The 23,477-nt window shown below is 36.0% G+C and overlaps 1 protein-coding gene across 1 annotated transcript in view; it reads right to left on the reverse strand.

Moving 5' to 3' along the window:
- Positions 1 to 8,247: 8,247 nt before the first annotated feature.
- The window catches only part of LOC125680254 (transforming growth factor beta receptor type 3-like), a 49,666-nt gene continuing 34,436 nt past the window's right edge, over positions 8,248 to 23,477 (reverse strand). The window contains exons 11-17 of the mRNA XM_048919691.2: positions 22,968 to 23,186; positions 21,210 to 21,378; positions 20,675 to 20,759; positions 20,108 to 20,276; positions 17,163 to 17,307; positions 14,557 to 14,745; positions 8,248 to 14,007 (exon numbers count right to left, since the gene is read on the reverse strand). Of these exons, the coding sequence (XP_048775648.2) occupies positions 13,913 to 14,007; positions 14,557 to 14,745; positions 17,163 to 17,307; positions 20,108 to 20,276; positions 20,675 to 20,759; positions 21,210 to 21,378; positions 22,968 to 23,186 (1,071 nt within the window). The 3' untranslated portion in view covers positions 8,248 to 13,912. The remainder of the gene's footprint in view (positions 14,008 to 14,556; positions 14,746 to 17,162; positions 17,308 to 20,107; positions 20,277 to 20,674; positions 20,760 to 21,209; positions 21,379 to 22,967; positions 23,187 to 23,477) is intronic.

Genomic DNA, 23,477 nt, shown 5'->3' on the forward strand with positions numbered 1-23,477 from the left:
ATTTAACGAGATTATCATAAGTGCCAGAGGAGAAGAGAGACAATGATTTTAAACAACAGCAATAAATTAAAAGCTGTTATTTCTTTAATTTTTACACTTATGCATGTATTCAACCATTGAAATTGTATATAATATATACAAGTATTATTCTATGGTAACGTTTTATTCATTACAGACATTGCGCAGGACAAGTACATCATCAATTTCTGTCATACAGCATCTGGTTTAATTATTCTAAAAAGTTAAAAATTACTGACAGTATCTACTGTAAATGTGAATGACTAATGTCACGACAGGAACCAAAGAAACACCTCTATAGTAGGTCGCTGAATTCGGAAAAGAATGATTGGAACAACACGTCATCAAATTCTGACCAATCAGCGCAAAGTGTGCACCACAAAAGTTCCAACACTGACCAATTGAATAAGGGAAATACCAAAACTGTTGACCAATCAGAGAGAAAAAAGGTGACAGAAATGGTGGAACATGTTGAACTCTTGTGATTCAATTTCCAGGAAGTAAATTGTTGTTTGTTGACAGGCACGTAGGAGGGGGGGGGGGGTATTTATACCTTTCCCATTTGTTGACAACGTTTATTTTCTGTTATTTTTCACATGTAAAGTAATGCATATTGGTTGACTCCCCCCCCCCCCCCCCCCCCCCCCCCCCCCCCCCCCCCCCCCCCGACTTTCTCACCCTTTTCTTCTAGCAGTCTTGAATGGTAAGAACATAAGCTTAAACTGATGAATTGAACCCTTCAGTGGCGGATTTATGCTGCGGTGCCGCCCCCCCCCCCCCCCTTAACATTTTCAAATCTAAGGTAAATCATGGTCTCTTGTTTAAAAAAATATAAACGATAAAAGAGTAATAATTTCTTCCACTCACGGAGAAATAAATGACAAAAAGAATTACATTTCTTCTAAAAACGTTATTTCCCCCCCCCCCCCCTCCCCCCTATACGATTTAATATTCTTAAAGTTTGGACAAGAAATAAATAATTTTGTTTCATTTGTCAATAATTTTTGACAAATACCAATTCAGTTTCCAATTTCTCCGACGACTGCTCCCCCCCCCCCTTCCCTCTTTGGAACACGATGCTACTTGCCTGGTTGACTGAATGTGAACGGAACATCTTTTCCCAGGACAATTAACCGAACTCGATTGGAGCGTATGATTCTTATAGCAAACATCATTAATACTTGCCAGTGCACGTCATCATGTAAATTTTAAATTTACTACTTGCACGAGTTTAAATACAAAAATTTACGATATGAGAAAAGACTCGCGCGGTTCCTTGACATCTTGTAGTCGAAATATCTTCACGTGTTAAGCTATCATTTCTTTCTGATTATATCGAAAGCAATCATTATTAACCACTGTGGAATCGATTTGATTCCGAGGCTCCGCCAGACGCAGCGTTCCTGTAGTGTGTGCACACGTATTCATTTATGCAAGACGATGTGATTGGATTTAATTAAGTACACCTGTAATTCAATGTAGATCTACAAAATTCATCATTATATTTGTGTAAAGTTTCGTTTTGTTTCCCTATTTTGGTCTCTTCCCCCAGAATCATCAATTCTTATGAAGATATTTTGTTCAGCCTCAGTTACACGACCCCATGCAGGCTGTCCAGCGTCCTAACATTCCATTTAAAAAAATCCTAAAAAGGCCCTAATTTTTCATGTCATTTCCTTATTTTTTTTGGGGGGGGGGGTAAATTTGCTACTCTAGCAAATTGAAAATGTATTCATAATAAATGTGTATAAACGTACATATGTAGTTTGCAGATCTTATTCAGATAATGCAATGGAAGGCAGTTGACCAGTGGATCCATGTGTCAAGCTTGTTTATTGGTTGTGACTGTGACAAAGATATTATTACTGAGGTTATAGCCAATAACAGCTGGGACAATGAAACCCTGGAGGATGCCCTCCCTGTACTCACCTGAATCACTCGGGTGACCTATTGTCATTGGTCTTCGTTATCGAACGCCGTGTGTCGTCCATTAACAATTTTACATTCTTTTAGCTTCTTGAAAACTACACGGCCAATTGTTACAATTTGAGAATATAAATTGTGAAATCTATAACATTACCCCCTGGTGCCTCATGAGTGGGGCCAAATATGCTTTTAAAAAGACCATATTTTGAAAAATCTTCTCTTCTCCCACACACATGGGTGAAAAACTAATGTATGGATATGATGTCCATGAAGCCTGTGAAATTCATGGCCCTTGGGTCAGGGATCCAGTCTCTACGACAAGGCCAATGTAACCATATAATGAACGTGTATTAAATCTTTTTCACTACTCCCATACATATTTGGGAGGAAAAGCTAAATGTCTGTGATGTCCACGAAGCCCTCTATCCAAATTGTGAAATTCAAGGCCCCTGGGTCAAGGGTTGAGGCCCTAGGGTGGGGCCAATATGGCCATATAGTGAAAATGTATGAGATCTTAGAATATTTCTTCTCTACTGCCATATATATTTGGAAAAAAAAGCTAAATGTCTGTGATGTCCATGAAGCCCTCTATCAAAATTGTGAAATTCATGGCCCCTGGGTCAAGGGTTGAGGCCCTAGGGTGAAAAATTTCTTCTCTACTGCCATATATATTTGAGAAAAACCAAATTCATGATAAATGTAATTATATCCATGAATCTGCATACATGTATCTACTTAAATTGTGAAATTCATGGCTCCTGGGTCAGGGTTCAGACCCTAAGGGCGGGGCAAATATGGCCATATAATATATATGTGTGTGTGTGGAACCCTCTACTAAATTGTGAAATTCATGGCTACTGGGTCAGGGGTTCAGGACCTTGGGCAGGGTCAATATGGCGACATAATAAACAATTCATTTTTTCTTCTCTACTTTCACTGTCATGGGGGATAAATTAAATGCATGGTATGCTGTCCGTCGTGTCCTCTTCTTTAATTGCGGAATTCATGAGTCGGGGGCTCAGGGGTGTCAAAATGATATGTTTCATGAGTCAGGGGCTCAGGGGTGTCAAAATGATATGTTTCATGAGTCAGGGGCTCAGGGGTGTCAAAATGATATGTTTCCAACTCTCCTTCATCTGTAAATGAATAGGAATTGTATGCATATTTTGAAAGATTATTAACATGTACACAAGGGACTTAAATGCAACTATGAAACCCCCTGCATGGGCTAAATGGCTTCAATGAAAGTGAATTTAGATGACCACGCTATGTCATTCTTTCAATGTGATTGCATGGTCTCTAAGAACAAAATTAGAAAATGTTTATTGAAATTGATAAGAAGCCTCGCCCAAAATTCTGCACACTCGATCAAAGCGAAGTGACGCGCTGTTACTGGAACGAAAGTACTATAGTAGCATAAATACATGTAGGTTAGTGAATCTGTTCCTTCGCCGAGCGTCCGGTGTCGGAAGTTATGGTCACGGGTCTTTCGGATATGACCTAACAACTGAGGTTCCGTGTCGCGGCAAGTGTTGACATGATAAAAAAAAACCCTCACTGTTGCGGCCTTGAGCGCCAAGTCTAGGTCAAAATTGTAAACAAACAAACTTATCTTTGGTTTGAAAAAAGATATACCTTATATTTTTTAAAAATGCGAAATGTACATACTATCGTTTCAATAACAGAATGAATTTCGCTTGATCGAGCATGTAAATATTTTGGGCTAAGCTTCTCGTAGATACATGTATCAATGAAACAGGTTTTACTTTTAATTGTTCCCCAAGACCATGCAATCACATTAAAATAATGACATAGCATGGTCGTCCAAACTCGCTCTTATTGAAACCATACGGCCAATCAGTGAATGAAATTTACACGATCGATCAAGCGAAGTGACACGCTGTTATCGGAACGACAGTATGTTTTAAAGATATTTTTTATGTGTAACAGGAAGGGAGAAAATGCAACGGACCAGACCGGGATTCGAACCCGGGCCCCCTGAATCTCTAGTCGGGTGCGCTACCGGCGATTGAACCCAGCTAACCGCTACATTCCTCCCTCCTTAAATGTCTTCACACTTGAAGATATCAACCCAGGATCTTAATCCTCTTGCAGGCATTTTCACCTGTCAGTTCCAGATCCTGATCACGGCACCAAATGTAACAGGAAGGGAGAAAATGCAACGGACCAGACCGGGATTCGAACCCGGGACCCTTGAATATTTAGTCAGGTGCTCTACCAACTGAGCTATCTGGCCACCGGCGATCGAACCCGACTAACCGCTAGATATGAATTGAAGAAAAGGGATGCCCCTTCATATAAACTGAAATGAAAACCTATTTTGATTTACCAATGTATACTAGTAGTGAAGTAAAATGACATCGAGCTTTATGTCAACAAAGTTGATGCCTGTAAATGTTTCCCAAGCAGATTGTGCTCTAATAGATTTAGTGACATTATCATTTTAGAAATCTCGCAATATGAATCAAATCTCTCTCGTACTGGATATCTCTAATTCTACTGACGATACCTTCAAATAATTGATGACGCTTTCAGGGGCGGATCCAGGAATTGCCGTTAGGGGTGCAACTTTATGAGGCAGGGGGTCTGGGGGCCGCATTGAGGCCCCCAGTTTGTTCAGGGCGAAACCATAGTGGGGACCCAGAGGGCGAAAGCCCCAGAAGCTCCTGGATTTTACAGATTTTATAGGACTAAATTAAAACGTGCCTCCTATGTATTCATATTTACTATTTTCTGTCGTTTTTAATAAGGTGAAATTAATAAACTGACGCAAATTTTTAGGTTTTGGGGGTGGGGGTGGGGTGGGGGGGGGGGGGGGGAATGCAAGCTCTCACATAAAAAGTAATTCAATTATTAAATCAAAAGATTTTGTCATTTATTTCTCCGAGAGTGGACGAAATTATTGGCTCTTTTATCGTTTACATTTTTCTAAACAAGAGACCATCATTTACCTTAAATTTGAAATTTTTAGGAGGGCAGCTGCACACCCCCTTAAATCCGCCACTGGCTTTAATTATTTTAGATATATTGATTTGGCATTGAAATAGATGGTGTCTTTGCTCGATTCTTGAATGCACCGGAATAATGGGGAAATGTCATGTTTAGAATATACCGTATAATGGTAGAATGTTACGATTTAAACGTACAGGAATAATGAAAAATTGTCACGTTCGAAATGCACCGGTGTAGTGGAAGACGTTTTGAATGTATCGGAATAATGGAATAATGTTACTTTCTGAATGCGCAGATTTACTGGAAGATTATCACGTTTTGAATAAAAATGCCACGTTTTGAATGTACCAATAAAAAGAAATGTCCCGTTTTGAATGTACCATATAATGAAGAATGTTACGTTTTGAATGTTCTGGTATAATTAATAATATGACGTTTTGAATGTTCTGGTATAATTAATAATATGACGTTTTGAATGTTCTGGTATAATTAATAATATGACGTTTTGAATGTTCTGGTATAATTAATAATATGACGTTTTGAATGTTCTGGTATAATTAATAATATGACGTTTTGAATGTTCTGGTATAATTAATAATATGACGTTTTGAATGTTCTGGTATAATTAATAATATGACGCTTTGAATGTTCTGGTATAATTAATAATATGACGTTTTGAATGTTCTGGTATAATTAATAATATGACGTTTTGAATGTTCTGGTATAATTAAGAATATGACGTTTTGAATGTTCTGGTATAATTAATAATATGACGTTTTGAATGTTCTGGTATAATTAAGAATATGACGTTTTGAATGTTCTGGTATAATTAAGAATATGACGTTTTGAATGTTCTGGTATAATTAATAATATGACGTTTTGAATGTTCTGATATAATTAATAATATGACGCTTTGAATGTTCTGGTATAATTAAGAATATGACGTTTTGAATGTTCTGGTATAATTAAGAATATGACGTTTTGAATGTTCTGGTATAATTAAGAATATGACGTTTTGAATGTTCTGGTATAATTAATAATATGACGTTTTGAATGTTCTGGTATAATTAATAATATGACGTTTTGAATGTTCTGGTATAATTAATAATATGACGTTATGAATGTACCAATAAAATGAAAATGTGACCTATTGAATGTACCGGTATTTTAAGTATACCGGTGTAATGAAAGGATGTGATGTATTGAATTTACCGGTGCAATAAAAGGATGTGACGTATTGAATGTACCGGTGTAATGAAAGGATGTGACGTATTGAATGTGTAACAGGAAGGGAGAAAATGCAATGGACCAGACCGGGATTCGAACCCGGGCCCCCTGAATCTCTAGTCAGGTGCTTTACCAACTGAGCTTTCTGGCCACCTGCGATCGAACCCGGCTGGCCGTAGCGCTACATTCCTCCCTCCTTAAATGTCTTCACGCCTGAAGACATCAACTCGGGATCTTAATCCCCTGGCAGGCATTTTCACCTGTTAGTTCAACAGGGGCTGGTCACGGCACCAAATGTAACAGGAAGGGAGAAAATGCAACGGACCAGACCGGGATTCGAACCCGGACCCCCTGAATCTCTAGCCAGGTGCTTTACCAACTGAGCTATCTGGCCACTGGCGATGGAACCCGGCTGGCCGCTACAAATGTACCGGTGTAATGAAAGGATGAGACGTATTGAATTTACCGGTGTAATGAAAGAATGTGACGCATTGAATGTACTGGTGTAATGAGAGGATATGACGTATTGAATTTACCGGTGTAATGATGTCATATTTTGCGCGGAACAGCAGGGTATTACATTCAATATTTCTTCACTTAGAGCAGGTATATTTTGTTGAGAGTCCAATGCTAAATTAGTGCTTTATATAAAAGAAATTATTTCAAAACCATTGTGTATCATGTATGATCCTCTTTGATTGTATCGCAACATATGCGAGAAGTGGTGTAAATCAGATATGTATTCTTAAAAAATTGTAAAGAACATTTAGTAAATCAGAAAACTGTTCTCAAATTAACAGCATCAAAACCTACGAGTTTTCAACACTCTACACGACCGTTCCTCGCGGAGGATTAAGGATTGGGCTTTTGACATCAATTCATACACGGCTGCTTTTTAAATAAAAATGGAACACGGAAATATTCAAATCTTAGTAATTTAATTTATGGACAAGTACCATGAAGCTGATGTTAAAAAGATGCTAGAGTTCATCGTTGGTCTGTTGGAATTCCTATGGATACGAGATGTGTTCCTTTATTGCGAATCTGTTTTTATATTCTTACGACGCAGAATTTATTCCAACGTTTCTAAAACGAGAAGAAAAAATCTCTTGCTGTGGCCTTTACTTCAACATTGAGTTATATCAACGTTTTATCCATTAGCAATGCTCATTTTCATTCATATTTTGATTCGATATATCCCAGCGAATTCGAAATAAAATACACCAGTCTTCCATATCTGCTTCATATTTGGATGTTTTATTTCATATAGATATTAACAGCAAACCGACAAATCAATTTTATGACATACAGGAAGCTTCAGCTTTTCCGTCGTCAACTTTCCATATTTATGTAGTAATATTCCATTATCACCTGCGTATGGTGTTTATGTCTCTCAACTTATTTGATACGCAAGAGCATGTTCTATATATGATCAATTTCTAAATCAAAGCAAGCTACTGACAAATAAGTTGATGTTAAAGAGGTTTCAAGACTCTTTAAAAGTCGGCTTTTCGCAAACTATATGGTAATTATAATTATCTTATTTGCAAATATAACCTGTCATTAGGTCGAATGCTGCCCGACTCTTTTCATACCATACATTAGGCTGTTCTACATTCTGACTACATATTATTGCGTTTGCCTGATCAAGATAGAGGGCTCACAGCGGGTGTGTTTGGTCAACAGGGGATGATTATTTTTCCTAAACACCTCGGATATGTCCAGGGGTCCGTGTTTACCCTACTCTCAATTTTGTATTCTTTATGGGGTTTATGAGATTAATCATTATTATCTTGAATTTTCATTTACGTCGAATACCTGTATCTTAGCTTTAAATGACCACATAGCATGCGACATAATGGCAAGAAATCATCGATGCAATCAAGGTTTAGTAACTTGCTTCAATGGTCAAGCAGACTAGTGTGTTGGTGACACGCTAATAGGTTTGGTTCCACAGGTCCCCGAGTTCAATTCCGGAAGGACCGAAAGTGGTTATCAGTGTATGGATATAGCAAGAATTTCTGTGCATTAGACAAACACACAAGCAAATACATGCTGATCAATATTGAAGAATCATAAAATTATCAAAAATAAAGAACACTGTTTATTCTACTTTATACATTTTATTTCATCAGATACATGAAAATTTAACATAAATGACAATGAATTAGCAAAGATTACACTGAAAACCATTCTTTTTTCTTTTAAAAAAATGTACAACAGGTTCATTTTGAGGTAGATAAATAGGCCTTACCATTGTAAATCCTGACCATTTAATTACCTGTGTTGTATGTAAACATCAAACACAGCTCGCCCGCCTTTCATAATTATAGTATTACAAACCCTCATGTACAACATACAACACATGTTCAATATACAAAACAATAGAAATGTTTAAATTACAAAGTTTTAAGATTCCTGTGTAATTCAAGAATTTCATCTAGGATTTTCAACAGCAAAACTCCATGATCAACTATGGCACCGGGATTATAAAAAGTTAGCCTGTCACGGAGAGCAGGCCAAAACTTTGTGCCTGCCCCAGGGAGCAGGCCAAAACTTTGTGTCTGCCCCCAGGGAGCAGGTCCAAATCTTTGTCTCTGCCCCAGGGAGCAGGCCCAAACTTTGTGTCTGCCCAAGGGAGCAGGTTAAAAGCTGCATAAATAACTTAACAGAAATCTGATGAGCATATAAACCTTCATAAATTACAATGAAAAAACGCACACACAACAAATTTGCTACAAACACTTTTATGTACATCAGATTTTATATATATTTTTAATTATTTCTCTGTGGGACGAAAAATGTGGACATTTTAATTTTTGTCTGCCATTTAATTTTCTTTATTTACAACTTGAACCATAAATGTGAAAATTGTTCTTTACTGCCGATATTACTGACTATGCATTCAATTTCTCCCTGCCAATATCCAACCCATTACATGTGCAAGTATATACAATGAAAACATTATTCATGGATGGTCAATATATATGGTATATAAATATAGCATTTATTTACATGCATATTTTTTTTTTACAAATGAAAAAGATGTAAAATGGTAAAATGACAAAATATTTTTTAAGGTAAAATAACTGAGGTAGAGCTAAAGCTCATTGTGTACCACTGAAATGTACTCCCAAAAAATGTGAATAAAAATGTGTATACATCAAATTTTACACTTTTATCACTTGACTGAGAGAGAGAGAGAGAGAGAAAAAAAAACAACAACTCCCTTTTCAGATGTGACTGAAGTCTGTCATGTTCTGATTCTGAAATACCACAAAAACGTTTGATATGAAATGGTGTAATGATAATGAGGTAACAAACAATAAATAGGGCTGCATAAGGTATCTTCATAACAACTACAAACTTCTGAGGTCAAATCAACATGATATGAGCTGAACTTTGTGATACCTAATGTTTCTTGCTGTGAAACTTTGAACCTTTTCAGTAGATTAGGAAATGTGGGGTTGGGGTTAGGGGGTAGATAATTGGTTGGCTGACTTCATTGTCACTGTACATACTAGTTTTGGTTATGTGTCAAATTAATGTATGGTTAACGAAGGAAACTCAAAAGTAAAACTTCAACATACAAAATTTACATAAAAATACTGTGCAAACATGTTCAATATCTATAAGTATTCAATTCTATGTTAAGAGATGTATTTACTCACAACCGTTTATTACAGAATCTCATGAATTTAGAAATATCAGATCGGAAATTTCCTTGTACTTTCCAAGTGAAATATTTTATTTTCAAATGAAACTACTGCCAACTCTTTACAAGGAGTCCAAATATGTGAAATAATGAGGCACATTCTACGAACAATTCAAATCATAAAAGAGGGTAAAAACGAATGCTTTAATAACAGCACCCATTTTAAAACTGAGGTAGACATATCTACAAAAAAACTCAACTAAAATCTGATAATAGTGCAAAACACACAAAAACAAACAGACGAACAGACAGACAAACAATAGTACATGTAATCCAGTGTGATCTGGTTAGAGAGTAAATAGGTCAACTGGAGTATACAGATATATAAACTGTATAGCAGGTTAATATCGCGGTCGAAAAAAATCGCGATTTTTTTCATTTAGCAACAAATCGGTTTAATTCACGGAAAAACAAATCTTAATATCCTGAACCCGATTTCGTATCAATATGAAAGATTAATTCACTGAATGTTGAATTCCCAGAAATTTTGATGCAGCAAATATAGCGAAAATGAACGCTGCGAGTTAATTTCCTGCTATACAGTAGTCCTTTCAACACAGAAGCAATATGTGTTATCCAGCGCTGTTAAACATTTGTGACCCTAAGGTTGACAGCTGGCAGGTCAACTACTGACAAACATAGGGCTGACAGTTGACAAACCTAAGATGAAAATGACAAGTGTCAACTGTCAGCTGTCGATGGCATACATTTATATATTGTCAACGACATATTTACATAGATAACAATAAATGCCAATCGTCAACTGTTAAATATTGCAAACCGCTGATGTAATACACTTATGTTACCACAAACCTGCCAACTGTCATTGTCAGTTTATCATTTAATATTTTTGAAACTTATAATAATACCAAAAGTATTTATCTATATTGCGTATCGATACATAAATAGTTGATTAGAACTTTTTCTCCATATACTCCAGCCGAGCCTAGTAAGCTACATGTAAGATTACCTTTAATGGACATTCAAATGTAACATACAAAATATATGCTGCCTTTTAACAATATGCAACTGTTTTAACTTCTAAATCTTTCTTTATGAATGAAATGCTACTTGAATAATTAGTTTGACCATAAATGACCTGACTGAAAATTTTGTATGATGTGAGAAACACTGCTGCTTACAAATGGCTTCAACAAAAAAATTCTTATTTTCAGCCACATTTCCTCATCAAATATTAAAAGTTTAAAATATGTTAAACAGATCTATTTTGGTTTCATATTTATATGAGGATAAAAAACCCAAAAATCTTCTACTTAACTCTACTTGCATCAACAAAATGTCAAAACATGAATTTAACACAATACATTGGTTTCAGCTGTACGGTTTAAAAATAATCATTACAGAGCAAGACTTAGCAGTTAGTGAGTGACATTCAGTAGGTATGAAAAATCTATTCTATATGATAACCATTTGTATTAACATAAATTAATATGCGAGAAAATGTACCTATTTCCGATCAAGGAAAAAAAAAAGATTTGATGGCTAATATTCTTCTCAAAATGTACAAATAAATGCAAAAAAAACCAATTCAAATGTTTTACAAACGAGAATTAGGCCCATCTCGCTATTATGGATAAACTCATGTTCGGTAATCAAAATTTACATTGTAAACAAAACAAATCAGTAATGCATTAGTAAGTCTGTTACATGTACATACAAATAATACCCAACGAAAAACTTTTCATCATTAACAATAACATAATACAAGTAACATAATATTACCAACAACTGAAGGGTTGGCCTCTCCGATATAAAGCAGCCCTCAAGTTTGTGGATTTAACTCTGCCTACTAAACAGGTTTCATGTATAAAATTATTTTGAATTCTGCTTTACATGAATAAGTAAAGAAAGGCGATAACATCATTTAGGCCTGATAGCAGCGCAATTCTTAATTTGGCAATATCTGAAATTTTTGTTTGTAAATTTGATGCATCTACTGACATATACAGAAAGCATATAAAGAGGAACTGAAGGATAAAAATACTTTTCATATACATAGTTAAATAAAATTAAAAGATTACATTTTCATTGAAATGTATATTAAATTAGAGCACTAGTTCACAAAATGTAAAACTAACAAACAAACAGCACTATTCTGAGTTTTCTTATGCACTGAGTACCTGCCACCAAAGACAAGCAGCACTTTGATTCAGATCAATTCTAGGTTAGAAATATGTTTTACATTAAAATGATCACAGACAAATTCTCTTTATAACTTGATATTCTAAATAAATAAATGAGTTTCCATGGTTATAAGTTTATAACTACAATAATTTCTATCATATTCACTGGTTTCCATGGTGATAATACTTGATAGATATGATCATAGAACATATGTCTATATAAGACCACGAAACACCAATTTCTATTTACAAATGATCATCCAGGACCCAGTTGCATAAATGTAAGTTATGTATCATCTAGTTCCTGCTAAATAAAGACAAGCTAACTGTCACTAGAGGTTAACTGCCCTTTATGTAACTGGGCCCTAATTGTTTAATAAATGCCATCAAATTCTGCATACTGTGCTAAAGCAATTTAACAATAAAGTGACCGGCTCCCTGCATTACATTAGTACACAAATACAATATAATGTGAGGTAATTCATATATAAATCAAACCACCTGATCCCCGACTTTGTTCATGAAGCAAATAACACTTAGCAAGAATTGATTGTGATCCTTATTAATATATATCGAATGAAGTTTCTATCTTTATTTGAAATTCCATTTCAAATTTGCAGTTTCGTTTCCAAACAACTTTAGTATTAAAATTCAAACAACTTGTATAAAGTATATTTTTTTCTTCAAATATGAAATGGATTGTTGAAATATTATTTTAGTAATGTAGTACCATGAAAGAATCCCATTTCCCAATTTATTTTCCAAAGGCACGAAAGTGTTCCTGACCTTATATTGCATAAACATTAAACAGTGAGCCTCAATGAGAAAAACAAAGCACAGAAACCTGAAGGTATTCAGAGGTCGAAGAGGTAACGGACTAAGAAGATTCCTGCCATCTCCAATGAGCTGATAGTGGTTTTGTTAAGTACAGAATAGTTGTATAAAATACACATTTTAAATATACTTCGCAAATTCATCCTGAATCATTTCGAAAGAATAAATAAATCCTGCAATGAGGATAAAAAAAAATATGTATGTGGCATAAACTTATAATTACAGGTATGCAGAAAATGTGGCAAACAATTTTATCAGGCATTACACAAATGACATATCAGTTACATGTCAGTCAAATGACCTACACCTTTTGTCTGGCCATTTTCACTGAATTTACCCGTTTTACCAAACAAAGTCAGTTAAATTCATATTGTTAACTTGCTTTAGCACAATGGTGTCATTGGTTTGTTGACTGGGTGAGCTTCTTGAAGTCCTATATAAGATTTCAGCAACCTTACATTTCTACATATATATTAAACTCTGACTCTTGAAAGCTCACCCAGCCATATGTTAACATTACCAGCACTGTGGCTACATTCCGATCCGAGGCAGTAATCCTCCACAATTATTTACTACTGTATTACAAGTGTTTTCAATTAACTCCATATATGTTAACTTAAAAAACAAGAGAAGAAAGATTTTGGCTGCCATTAGCCAACACAGCTGACAAGTGCTGCTAATATCCTGAGAAAACCCCTTAGGAGGGGAATATTCCACAACTATCCTGGTCTTTGGTTTAAGCAGTGGTGTTGACTTTGTATCTCTATATATGATAGAAGTCTTCCAAACTGTTCACAAAGTGACTCCATTTTCTATGATCCACAAACAATTCAAATTCCATGATGCCATCTCATGTTTCGTGTCTCGCACTATTTTGTTTCTTGCAGGTTTTTTTTCCAGTACATATTTGGTTAATATCATACAAGTAATACTCACAGGTTAAAGGGGAATCATTTTGTATGTACAATAAACTGTTTAAACGATTCCCTGTAGGAATAATTTCCTATTCTTGAATTCACATTGTTTAAGCAGTAGTTCCCTCCCTTGACTCCTGAGTGTGTGATCGGTTTTCATATTATGAGTTGATTTGCAGTGGTGCTGTTGACATTGGTGTTGATTCACCACTTCCATCTAATACCCCTCGAGATGCCACTGCATGCTTTAAAGGTGCTACAGAGGATGATAAAACCCCGAATTAAAAACACTTCATCTTGTTAAATGCCATTCGACATTCAAAACAAAAGTTTTCCTAAATTATCTGGCCTGAAGAGTTCATGCAACAAATCAAAAATTCATTTATCCACTTTCAGTATCACTACCCTTTCCACATTCATGAAGTTGCCATTAACCTAAGTGGTTTGTTTGCTAAAAGTGAGTTTTTTTTGTAAATGGAAATGGTTCTCCTGGTAAGGGGTGGGGTGGGGGGATTACTTCATGACAATGAAAAGTATTGGGGGTGTATAAATAAGCATGCTTCCAACTAGACGTACAGTAAAAAATGGTTATAGTGAACCCCCAGGGCCAGCAAAATACAATTCATTATAACCAAACTTCATTTTTTTTCAGTAACATTTTCCATATTTTTCTCTGATAGGGGAATAAATATTCCCTCACAATAAGCATGAATTTGTTACAAGCGTGATCATTATAAGCGTGTTTCACTGTATCTCAATTCGGTTACCATGACAACATGTGACCTACAATTTTCCTGTGACTGACCTGTATGAGTGTGAATGAACCAAAGCGCGGCAACCAGCAGGACTCCAATAATGAATGCTGCAAAAGCTATTCCAATCACTGTCCCCGAATCCAGTCCCTCCACCACAATTGTCTGCCCCGAGGATTTCTCTTTCTCTGATGGCTTGTTTACTGGTTTCGGATTCACAATGTGTACTTTAGGTTCTGTGACTGCAAGAGCGATATTAGAAAATGAATCAGATGTTCCAGTAATTTAAAACTGGTTCAGACATCCAATCACCATGACAATTCAAATGCAGAATGTGGCATATCTAAAGGAAATGTACATTTACTTATACCTGTCCTGTGACTGTAACAAAGACTTCTTTACAGACTAACACAAATGGGTATTTTTTTATGGTTGGAAAGGTTTGTGCTTTAATCCTTAAAAGGTAGCAAATTATATTCTGCTTTTCCAATTTCTGTGGTTGCATTATAGATACAGTGAAACTTCTCCAAACCGGCCCCTCAGAAAACCGGTTCTCCCTGAATATCGGCCGATTTTCAAAGTCCCGTCAGAAATGTCAACATTTCCTTACAAAGAAAGTCTTACAAAACCAGCCACCCCTGAAAACCGGACATCGGCCACTTTTTAAAGAACATTTGTTAACAAACATGTGTAATTTACCCTTATAATACTGGCCACTTTTTGAAGACAAGAAAATTTGGTCAGATGAATGATCAAGATTGGCCAGGTGTGAAAAACCAACAGGCCAGATGGAATTTATCAACTGAAGGTGTGAAAAACACAAGTGGCCTCTAAACTTTCTATGGTTTACCTGTGTTATCATGGGTGTTAATTGACAATTAGCTAATCCAAGAGACCCTTCCAAATTCTGTACAAAATGTAATCAACAGATATGAACATATGGAATGAATACAGTATCAAATGCCATATTGTTACACTACATTACCCTACGGATATAAGCGGTAGTTAATAAAGAACAAACCCATGACTGTTAATGATAATTATCAAAAGATAAATTCATTTTCTTGGGTTTCCATAAACTTAGAATTTCTAAGAAATATTCAAATTATAATTTCATATTTACTACTGTACTTTTCAAAAATGTTAAAACAAATTTGTTAATGACATAAGCGATAGATGTAAACATAGTTTTTATAGGCAAGAGGAATTTCAATAAAAGGCCTCTGTGTTTTCTTTATGTATCCTGTTATAGATTTTCAATTTAAAATTTGATGATTTCAGTGAGAATATTTCTTGTAATAATTTACCTGTAGGTACAAGGGGACTATCTTTTGATCTTTACCAATAATTGATCATAGATCACTGAATCAAAGTGAACAGTACCTACTTAGTGAAAATTGAAATAATAAAAACATAAAATTCTTGGTAAACCGGCCACTCCTCTACACCAGCTGTTTTTTCCAGTCCGAGAGCCGGCCAGTTTAGAGAAGTTTCACTGCGTATATATATATGTATATATATATATATATATATATATATATATATATATACATATATATACATATTCTGCATTCACTGTGTGTGTGTGTGTGTATATATATATATATATATATATATATATATATATATATATACATACACACACACACACACACACACACACACACACACACATATTCTGCATTCTCATGATGTGCTAGTGATCTGTTTTATTTCTTCAAGTTTATACTTTTGGATGCAGACCTTGTTGAATACCACATGGTATCCACTCATGAGAATCTTCCATAATTTTAACCTTAAGGTGTTGGTCTCCAGTTTATATATATTCTGAATGTAATTTTTGTGGATTTTAAAATGGACAACCAAAGAAAATACTTACATCTCTCTCCAGACTTCTGATTGTCAGTGACCACACCTCACATCTCTCTCTCCAGACTTACTTCTGATAGTCATGTGACCACACCTCACATCTCTCTCTCCAGACTTACTTCTGATTGTCATGTGATCTCACCTCACATCTCTCTCTCCAGACTTACTTCTGATTGTCACGTGACCACACCTCACATCTCTCTCTCCAGACTTACTTCTGATTGTCACGTGACCACACCTCACATCTCTCTCTCCAGACTTACTTCTGATAGTCATGTGACCACACCTCACATCTCTCTCTCCAGACTTACTTCTGATTGTCATGTGATCTCACCTCACATCTCTCTCTCCAGACTTACTTCTGATTGTCACGTGACCACACCTCACATCTCTCTCTCTCCAGACTTACTTCTGATTGTCACGTGACCACACCTCACATCTCTCTCTCCAGACTTACTTCTGATTGTCACGTGACCACACCTCACATCTCTCTCTCCAGACTTACTTCTGATTGTCAGTGACCACACCTCACATCTCTCTCTCCAGACTTCTGATTGTCACGTGACCACACCTCACATCTCTCTCTCTCCAGACTTACTTCTGATTGTCATGTGACCACACCTCACATCTCTCTCTCCAGACTTACTTCTGATTGTCACGTGACCACACCTCACATCTCTCTCTCCAGACTTACTTCTGATTGTCACGTGACCACACCTCACATCTCTCTCTCCAGACTTACTTCTGATTGTCATGTGACCACACTTTACATTTCTCTCTCCAGACTTACTTATGGTTGAATTGATATTCTGGTTCTCTGTGCCGTCTGAGTTAGATTCACCCTTGGATTCGGTAGCATACAGCGGACCAAGTGTTATTTCCTTCAACATGGCAATCGGGCTGTCATCATCACACATCTTAGCCTCCGGTACACACTGTAAACAAAGACAAAATCTCAAAGCACTCATACAAGTCTGTAAAAGGCAATGACAGTCATCACATGAATAGATGTACGATTCAAAATATCAACAAATATTAATCATCTTCCATTATTACTTAAACAAATCTTTTATGGGACACAAATTTGCAGTTATTAATTTCTCACAATATCAGCTCTCATTAATATATTAAATGAAGACACCAACAGAGGATTTTGTTCACACAACAATCAATATTACAAACATATTTTAGCATATTCAAAATGGTATATGCATTTTAGCATATTCAAAATTGTATACACATATTAGCATATTCAAAATTGTATACGCATTTTAGCACATTCAAAAGGTATACACATTTTAGCGTATTCAAAATGGTATACATATTTTGGCATATTCAAGATTGAGTGCTGTTGCACTACTTTGCATGATCATGAATCAGTACCCTGATTAAAATTGATTCACGAACAGAGATGGCCAGGTTGCTTTGAAATATGTTATCTATCAAATAGACAGCAGTACAAAACATTCTGGAAAAATGATATATCAATTGTAGAATTTATCAAAACATGGAAGCACTTTTAAAATATCACATGTATATTTTCAATGTTTTTAAAACATCTATAATGTACAAGGTCTGAAAAATGTTAAGTAAAAGCTGTGAGAGGTGTTGGTTACACAAAGTGGGTACCATGCTTAATAAAGTGCACCGCCACGGCACATGATACGCCCGTCACATATTGTTAACAGTATAGATTGTACCCATTAAAACATTTTTTTTAAATATCACCTTAATTAAATGTCACAGTGACCTTAAAGTAGGATGTGACACACCTTCTACCTAAGATGCATTAGTTGACCAATTTTGGTGATTCTAGGTCTAATAGTTTTCAAGTTATGAGCCGGACAAGTTTTTGCCATATATGGCCATATCTTCTTAATGAAAAGTCACAGTGACCTGGTTTTAATGTGCGACACACCTTCTACCCAAGGTGTATCTACAGACAAAGTTTGATGATTCTAGGCCTTGTAGTATTTAAGTTACGGGTCGGACACGAAAAAGCTAACAGACGGACGGACAGACGGATATCTTCTTAATGAAAAGTCACAGTGACCTGGTTTTAATGTGCGACACACCTTCTACCCAAGGTGTATCTACAGACAAAGTTTGATGATTCTAGGCCTTGTAGTATTTAAGTTACGGGTCGGACACGAAAAAGCTAACAGACGGACGGACAGACGGATATCTTCTTAATGAAAAGTCACAGTGACCTGGTTTTAATGTGCGACACACCTTCTACCCAAGATGTATCTACAGACAAAGTTTGATGATTCTAGGCCTTGTAGTATTTAAGTTACGGGTCGGACACGAAAAAGCTAACAGACGGACGGACAGACGGACGGACATGAACGCCATACCATAATACGTTCCGTCTTAAGACGGGCGTATAAAAATGACAAAGTTCAACTACATCATGTACATGTAAATTTTTCAAAGAATGTCCGATCACTTCCAAAAAGACACATGCACATCTTCAATGTTTCCATAACAGCTGTACAAGGTCTGAAGGATGTCAAATAAATGCTGTAAGAGGAGTTGATCACAAAAATAGGTACCGTCTATTCCAGACATGCTTAAAAATTGACAAAGTTCAACTACACGTAAATTTTTCAGAAAATGTCTGATCACTTTTAAAAAGGTATATGCAAATCTTCAATGTATCCATAACAACTACAAAGTTTGAGGAACATGAAATAAGAGGTGTGAGAGGAGTTGATTACACAAAATAGGTACCGTCTATTCAAGAAATGCTTAAAAAAATGACTAAGTTCAACTTGTAAATTTATTGAAAAATGTCTGATCACTTTCAAAATGGCATATGCATATCTTCAATGTATCCATAACAACTGTACAAAGTTTGAGGAACGTCAAATTAGAGGAGTGATAGGAGTTATTACACAAAGTAGGTGCCCTATTACAAGGACGCCCGCCTGCCATTTACCATTCTATAAGCCATTTGCACGTTGTGCAACCCTGCCAAAAATAGCACCACCAGATTCATGATCATGAATCAGCACCAATCAATTTATAATCATGAATCAGCACCATCAGATTTATAATCATGAATCAGCATCACTAGATTTATAATCATGAATCAGCATCACTCGATTTATAATCATGAATCAGCACCATCAGATTTACAATCATGAATCAGCATCACTAGATTCATAATCATGAATCAGCATCACTAGATTTATAATCATGAATCAGCATCACCAGATTTATAATCATGAATCAGCACCACCAGATTTATAATCATGAATCAGCATCATCAGATTTATAATCATGAATCAGCATCACTAGATTTATAATCATGAATCAGCATCATCAGATTTATAATCATGAATCAGCATCATCAGATTTATAATCATGAATCAGCATCACTAGATTTATAATCATGAATCAGCATCACTAGATTTATAATCATGAATCAGCATCACCAGATTTATAATCATGAATCAGCACCACCAGATTCACACTACACTGACACTGTAGTATATTTGCAATTGCACCAAAAACTTACGTACATCTAGATGATGTACACAAACAGCATACACTGTTCAGAATACAAAAATAGCCAGGGAGTTTTGCCCATGAGTGCGTAAAAAGTGGCTCACAGTAAAAATGAAAACTCGTACCACAATGACAAACAATATCTAATATAGGAGTAACTGGTATATCATACAGTTGTCTTTCTTGCTCCCCCCCCCCCCCCCATTCTACACAAGGTCTCACCATTGGTATTCCTTTGTTGCTTTTCTGCTGCCAGTTTTTACAAGTACTCAGTTGACACTTCAGGAAGTGATATGGGGCTTCATTGCTCATCTTGAAACTGAATTTCTCATACTGTGTAGGTATCATTGGCTTCCTTTCTCGTTGGACGTTTTTGTCTTTCAAGAAACAGCTACAAATTAAAAACAGTTCACAGGTGAAAATCCACTTTTGATAGCACACTCAATACTGTTTGGAATACATTGCTAATATTGTAGATTGGGGAAATTAACATGATGGTTTAAATTTCACTATGTTCACGATTTATCATTTTTCCACGAAATTAATCCCATACTGAATTATACAAATATTACAATGCTTTCTTAATCGAAAATTTAAGAGTAGATTTTCCTAGGTGTGAAATTAAAACCACCGTGAATGTGCCTTTTTAACAAATTGTGAAATTTGAACACCATGGAATTAAATCAACTTACAGTATTAAAGTAATATGTCTGCTGGGACTGGTTTATGACTGTCGTAAAAATTATAATACCCGAGCGAGTACCCCGGGTAAGTACTCAAGTCACTTACCCATCCCTGACGAGCCACAGAGAGGGCAGGGAATCCTGGGTGTGAGAAATCCAGCAGTTCTGTACCACGACTGTCAAGGACTGATCTGCAACAACAAAATTATCAGTACATTGACCAGTCAAACTAGTCAATTAGTTCACGTTCCTTAATTTAGTACCAAAAGAATGAATGACCAGTCAAACTAGTCAATTAGTTCACGTTCCTTAATTTAGTACCAGAAATGAATAACTGTGGAATCATTTAAATTTGTGGGAACCAATTTCGTGTATTTTCAAGATTTAACAATTTCGTTGGGATGTAATTTCATGAATATGGAGTTGTGGTCTGAAATTCGTGTGAAACAGTTACCCAAGAAATCCACGAAAATTGAGCCCCCACTAAAATTAATGATTCCATATCAAATCTTATTTTTACTGTACATATATTTTCACTTATTTCATTATACTTAGATGGTGCTATATGAAATTAAATATTTCTCCCATCAATCTTGAATTAGAAAATTAGTTAAAACATATTTTTTTTCAAAAACCGGTACCTGCTTCGATGCTGGCTTTGGCGTAGACCCTGCTGTTGGCAGGCAGATCTAATGGGAAGGTATGCTGAGGGTCTGTGTAATGAGAGGACTTGTACAGGACGATGCTGTACTCAATGTCTGAGGACGGGTCCCAGTGGGTAATGTTTCTAGGTTGACGTGTAGACAACACCTGACATAAACCAAAAATTCTCAAATTGAAGGTTGTCTTGTATTGCAACTCCCAGAACATCCTATGGCTGCTTGAATTGATCTCATGATTATCAACTTATCATATATCAAATAAAAGGTCATCTTCAAACAAGGTGAAGAATTTCATGCTTCTACACAGTCTTTCTTCTAACACAATAATTAAGAAAATACTCTGCTATCAAATCAAATTTGTCAGGCCCTGGAAGTTTGTAAATTTGTAATCCATTAGAGTACTCAGTTTTGATTCTATATCTTTCCTAAGATGCATACATAAAGTTCATGGAGTACACAACATAAGCTTCTATAAGCTGATATTTCTTAAGACAAATAAAGTTATATATACTATACAGTGAAAACTGCCTCATCCAACACTTGTGCAATCTATTTCACTGGGTATTCAGACTCTATTTTCATTCCCAATTTCATATTTTCTTGTTATTATATTATTCAATCTGACATACTGTGTATTCCGACATACATACTGCGTATTTTGATAAAATCTGTCTTCAGGTGTATGTCGGAGCAGACAGATTTCATTGTATATAAATCTAAGAACAGCAGAATTTTGTTTCACAGTTAGTCGGATTAGACAGGTTTTGTTGTATATATAGATAGGGACACCAGAGTGTATGTTGGATTAGACAGGTTTTAATGTATCTATAGATAGGGACAGCAGAGTGTATGTTGGATTAGACAGGTTTTAATGTATCTATAGATAGGGACAGCAGAATGTTGGATTAGACAGGTTTTACTGTATCTATAGATAGGGACAGCAGAATGTTGGATTAGACAGGTTTTACCGTATCTATAGATAGGGACAGCAGAGTGTATGTCGGATTAGACAGGTTTTACTGTATCTATAGATAGGGACAGCAGAGTGTATGTCGGATTAGACAGGTTTTACTGTATATATAGATAGGGACAGCAGAGTGTATGTCAGATTAGACAGGTTTTACTGTATCTATAGATAGGGACAGCAGAGTGTATGTCAGATTAGACAGGTTTTACTGTATATATAGATAGGGACAGCAGAGTGTATGTCGGATTTGACAGGTTTTACTGTATCTATAGATAGGGACAGCAGAGTGAATGTCGGATTAGACAGGTTTTACTGTATATATAGATAGGGACAGCAGAGTGTATGTCGGATTAGACAGGTTTTACTGTATCTATATATAGGGACAGCAGAATGCCGAATTAGAGAGGTTTTACTGTATATATAGATAGAGACAGCAGTGTATGTCAGATTAGACAGGTTTTACTGTACATATAGATAGGGACAGCAGAGTGTATGTCGGATTAGACAGGTTTTACTGTATCTATAGATAGGGACACCAGAGTGTATGTTGGATTAGACAGGTTTTAATGTATATATAGATAGAGACAGCAGAGTGTATGTCGGATTAGACATGTTTTGCTGTATCTTTAGATAGGGACAGCAGAATGTCGTATTAGATATGTTTTACTGTATCTATAGATAGGGACAGCAGAGTGTATGTCGGATTAGATAGGTTTTACTGTATATACACCAGATTGCATGTCAGATTAGACAGGTTTCTGATTACCTACCGGTTCATTTCTTGTTAACCTTGGTGCAGTGCAGCGGATGGGAATTTCGATTCTGTTAGACGTGTGGTTCAAATCCTCATCATCCATGTAAGTACCATCCATGGAGGACTGCCCAGACCCCTCCATTCCGAAGTCTTCCTCCTCTTCCTCCTCATTCATTCCTAATCCACTCGGCTGGTCAAACACACCATCATCCACCTCCTCCTTGTGGATGACAATCTGCAGCAAATTTAGGGATGATGCAATACAAACAATGTTCACAAACACACACCAAATCAAACATTTTTAACCCTTAAAATTTCAAGCAATGACAGAACTAGTTCTCCTAAAAACAAAATGTGTTTGTGAAATACTGATGGCCCCATATGGCCAAGGTCAAGGTGATGAGGTCAAATATTTTGATATAAGAAAGGTCTTGCCACAGGGGATACACATCTGGAAGATAAAAGCCCTGTCATCATCCCTTCAAAAAGTTATGGCTAAGGGTAAAGAAGAGATTTACAGACAAAA

This window comes from Ostrea edulis, chromosome 2, assembly GCF_947568905.1.
Source record: "Ostrea edulis chromosome 2, xbOstEdul1.1, whole genome shotgun sequence".
NCBI classification, from domain to species: domain Eukaryota; kingdom Metazoa; phylum Mollusca; class Bivalvia; order Ostreida; family Ostreidae; genus Ostrea; species Ostrea edulis.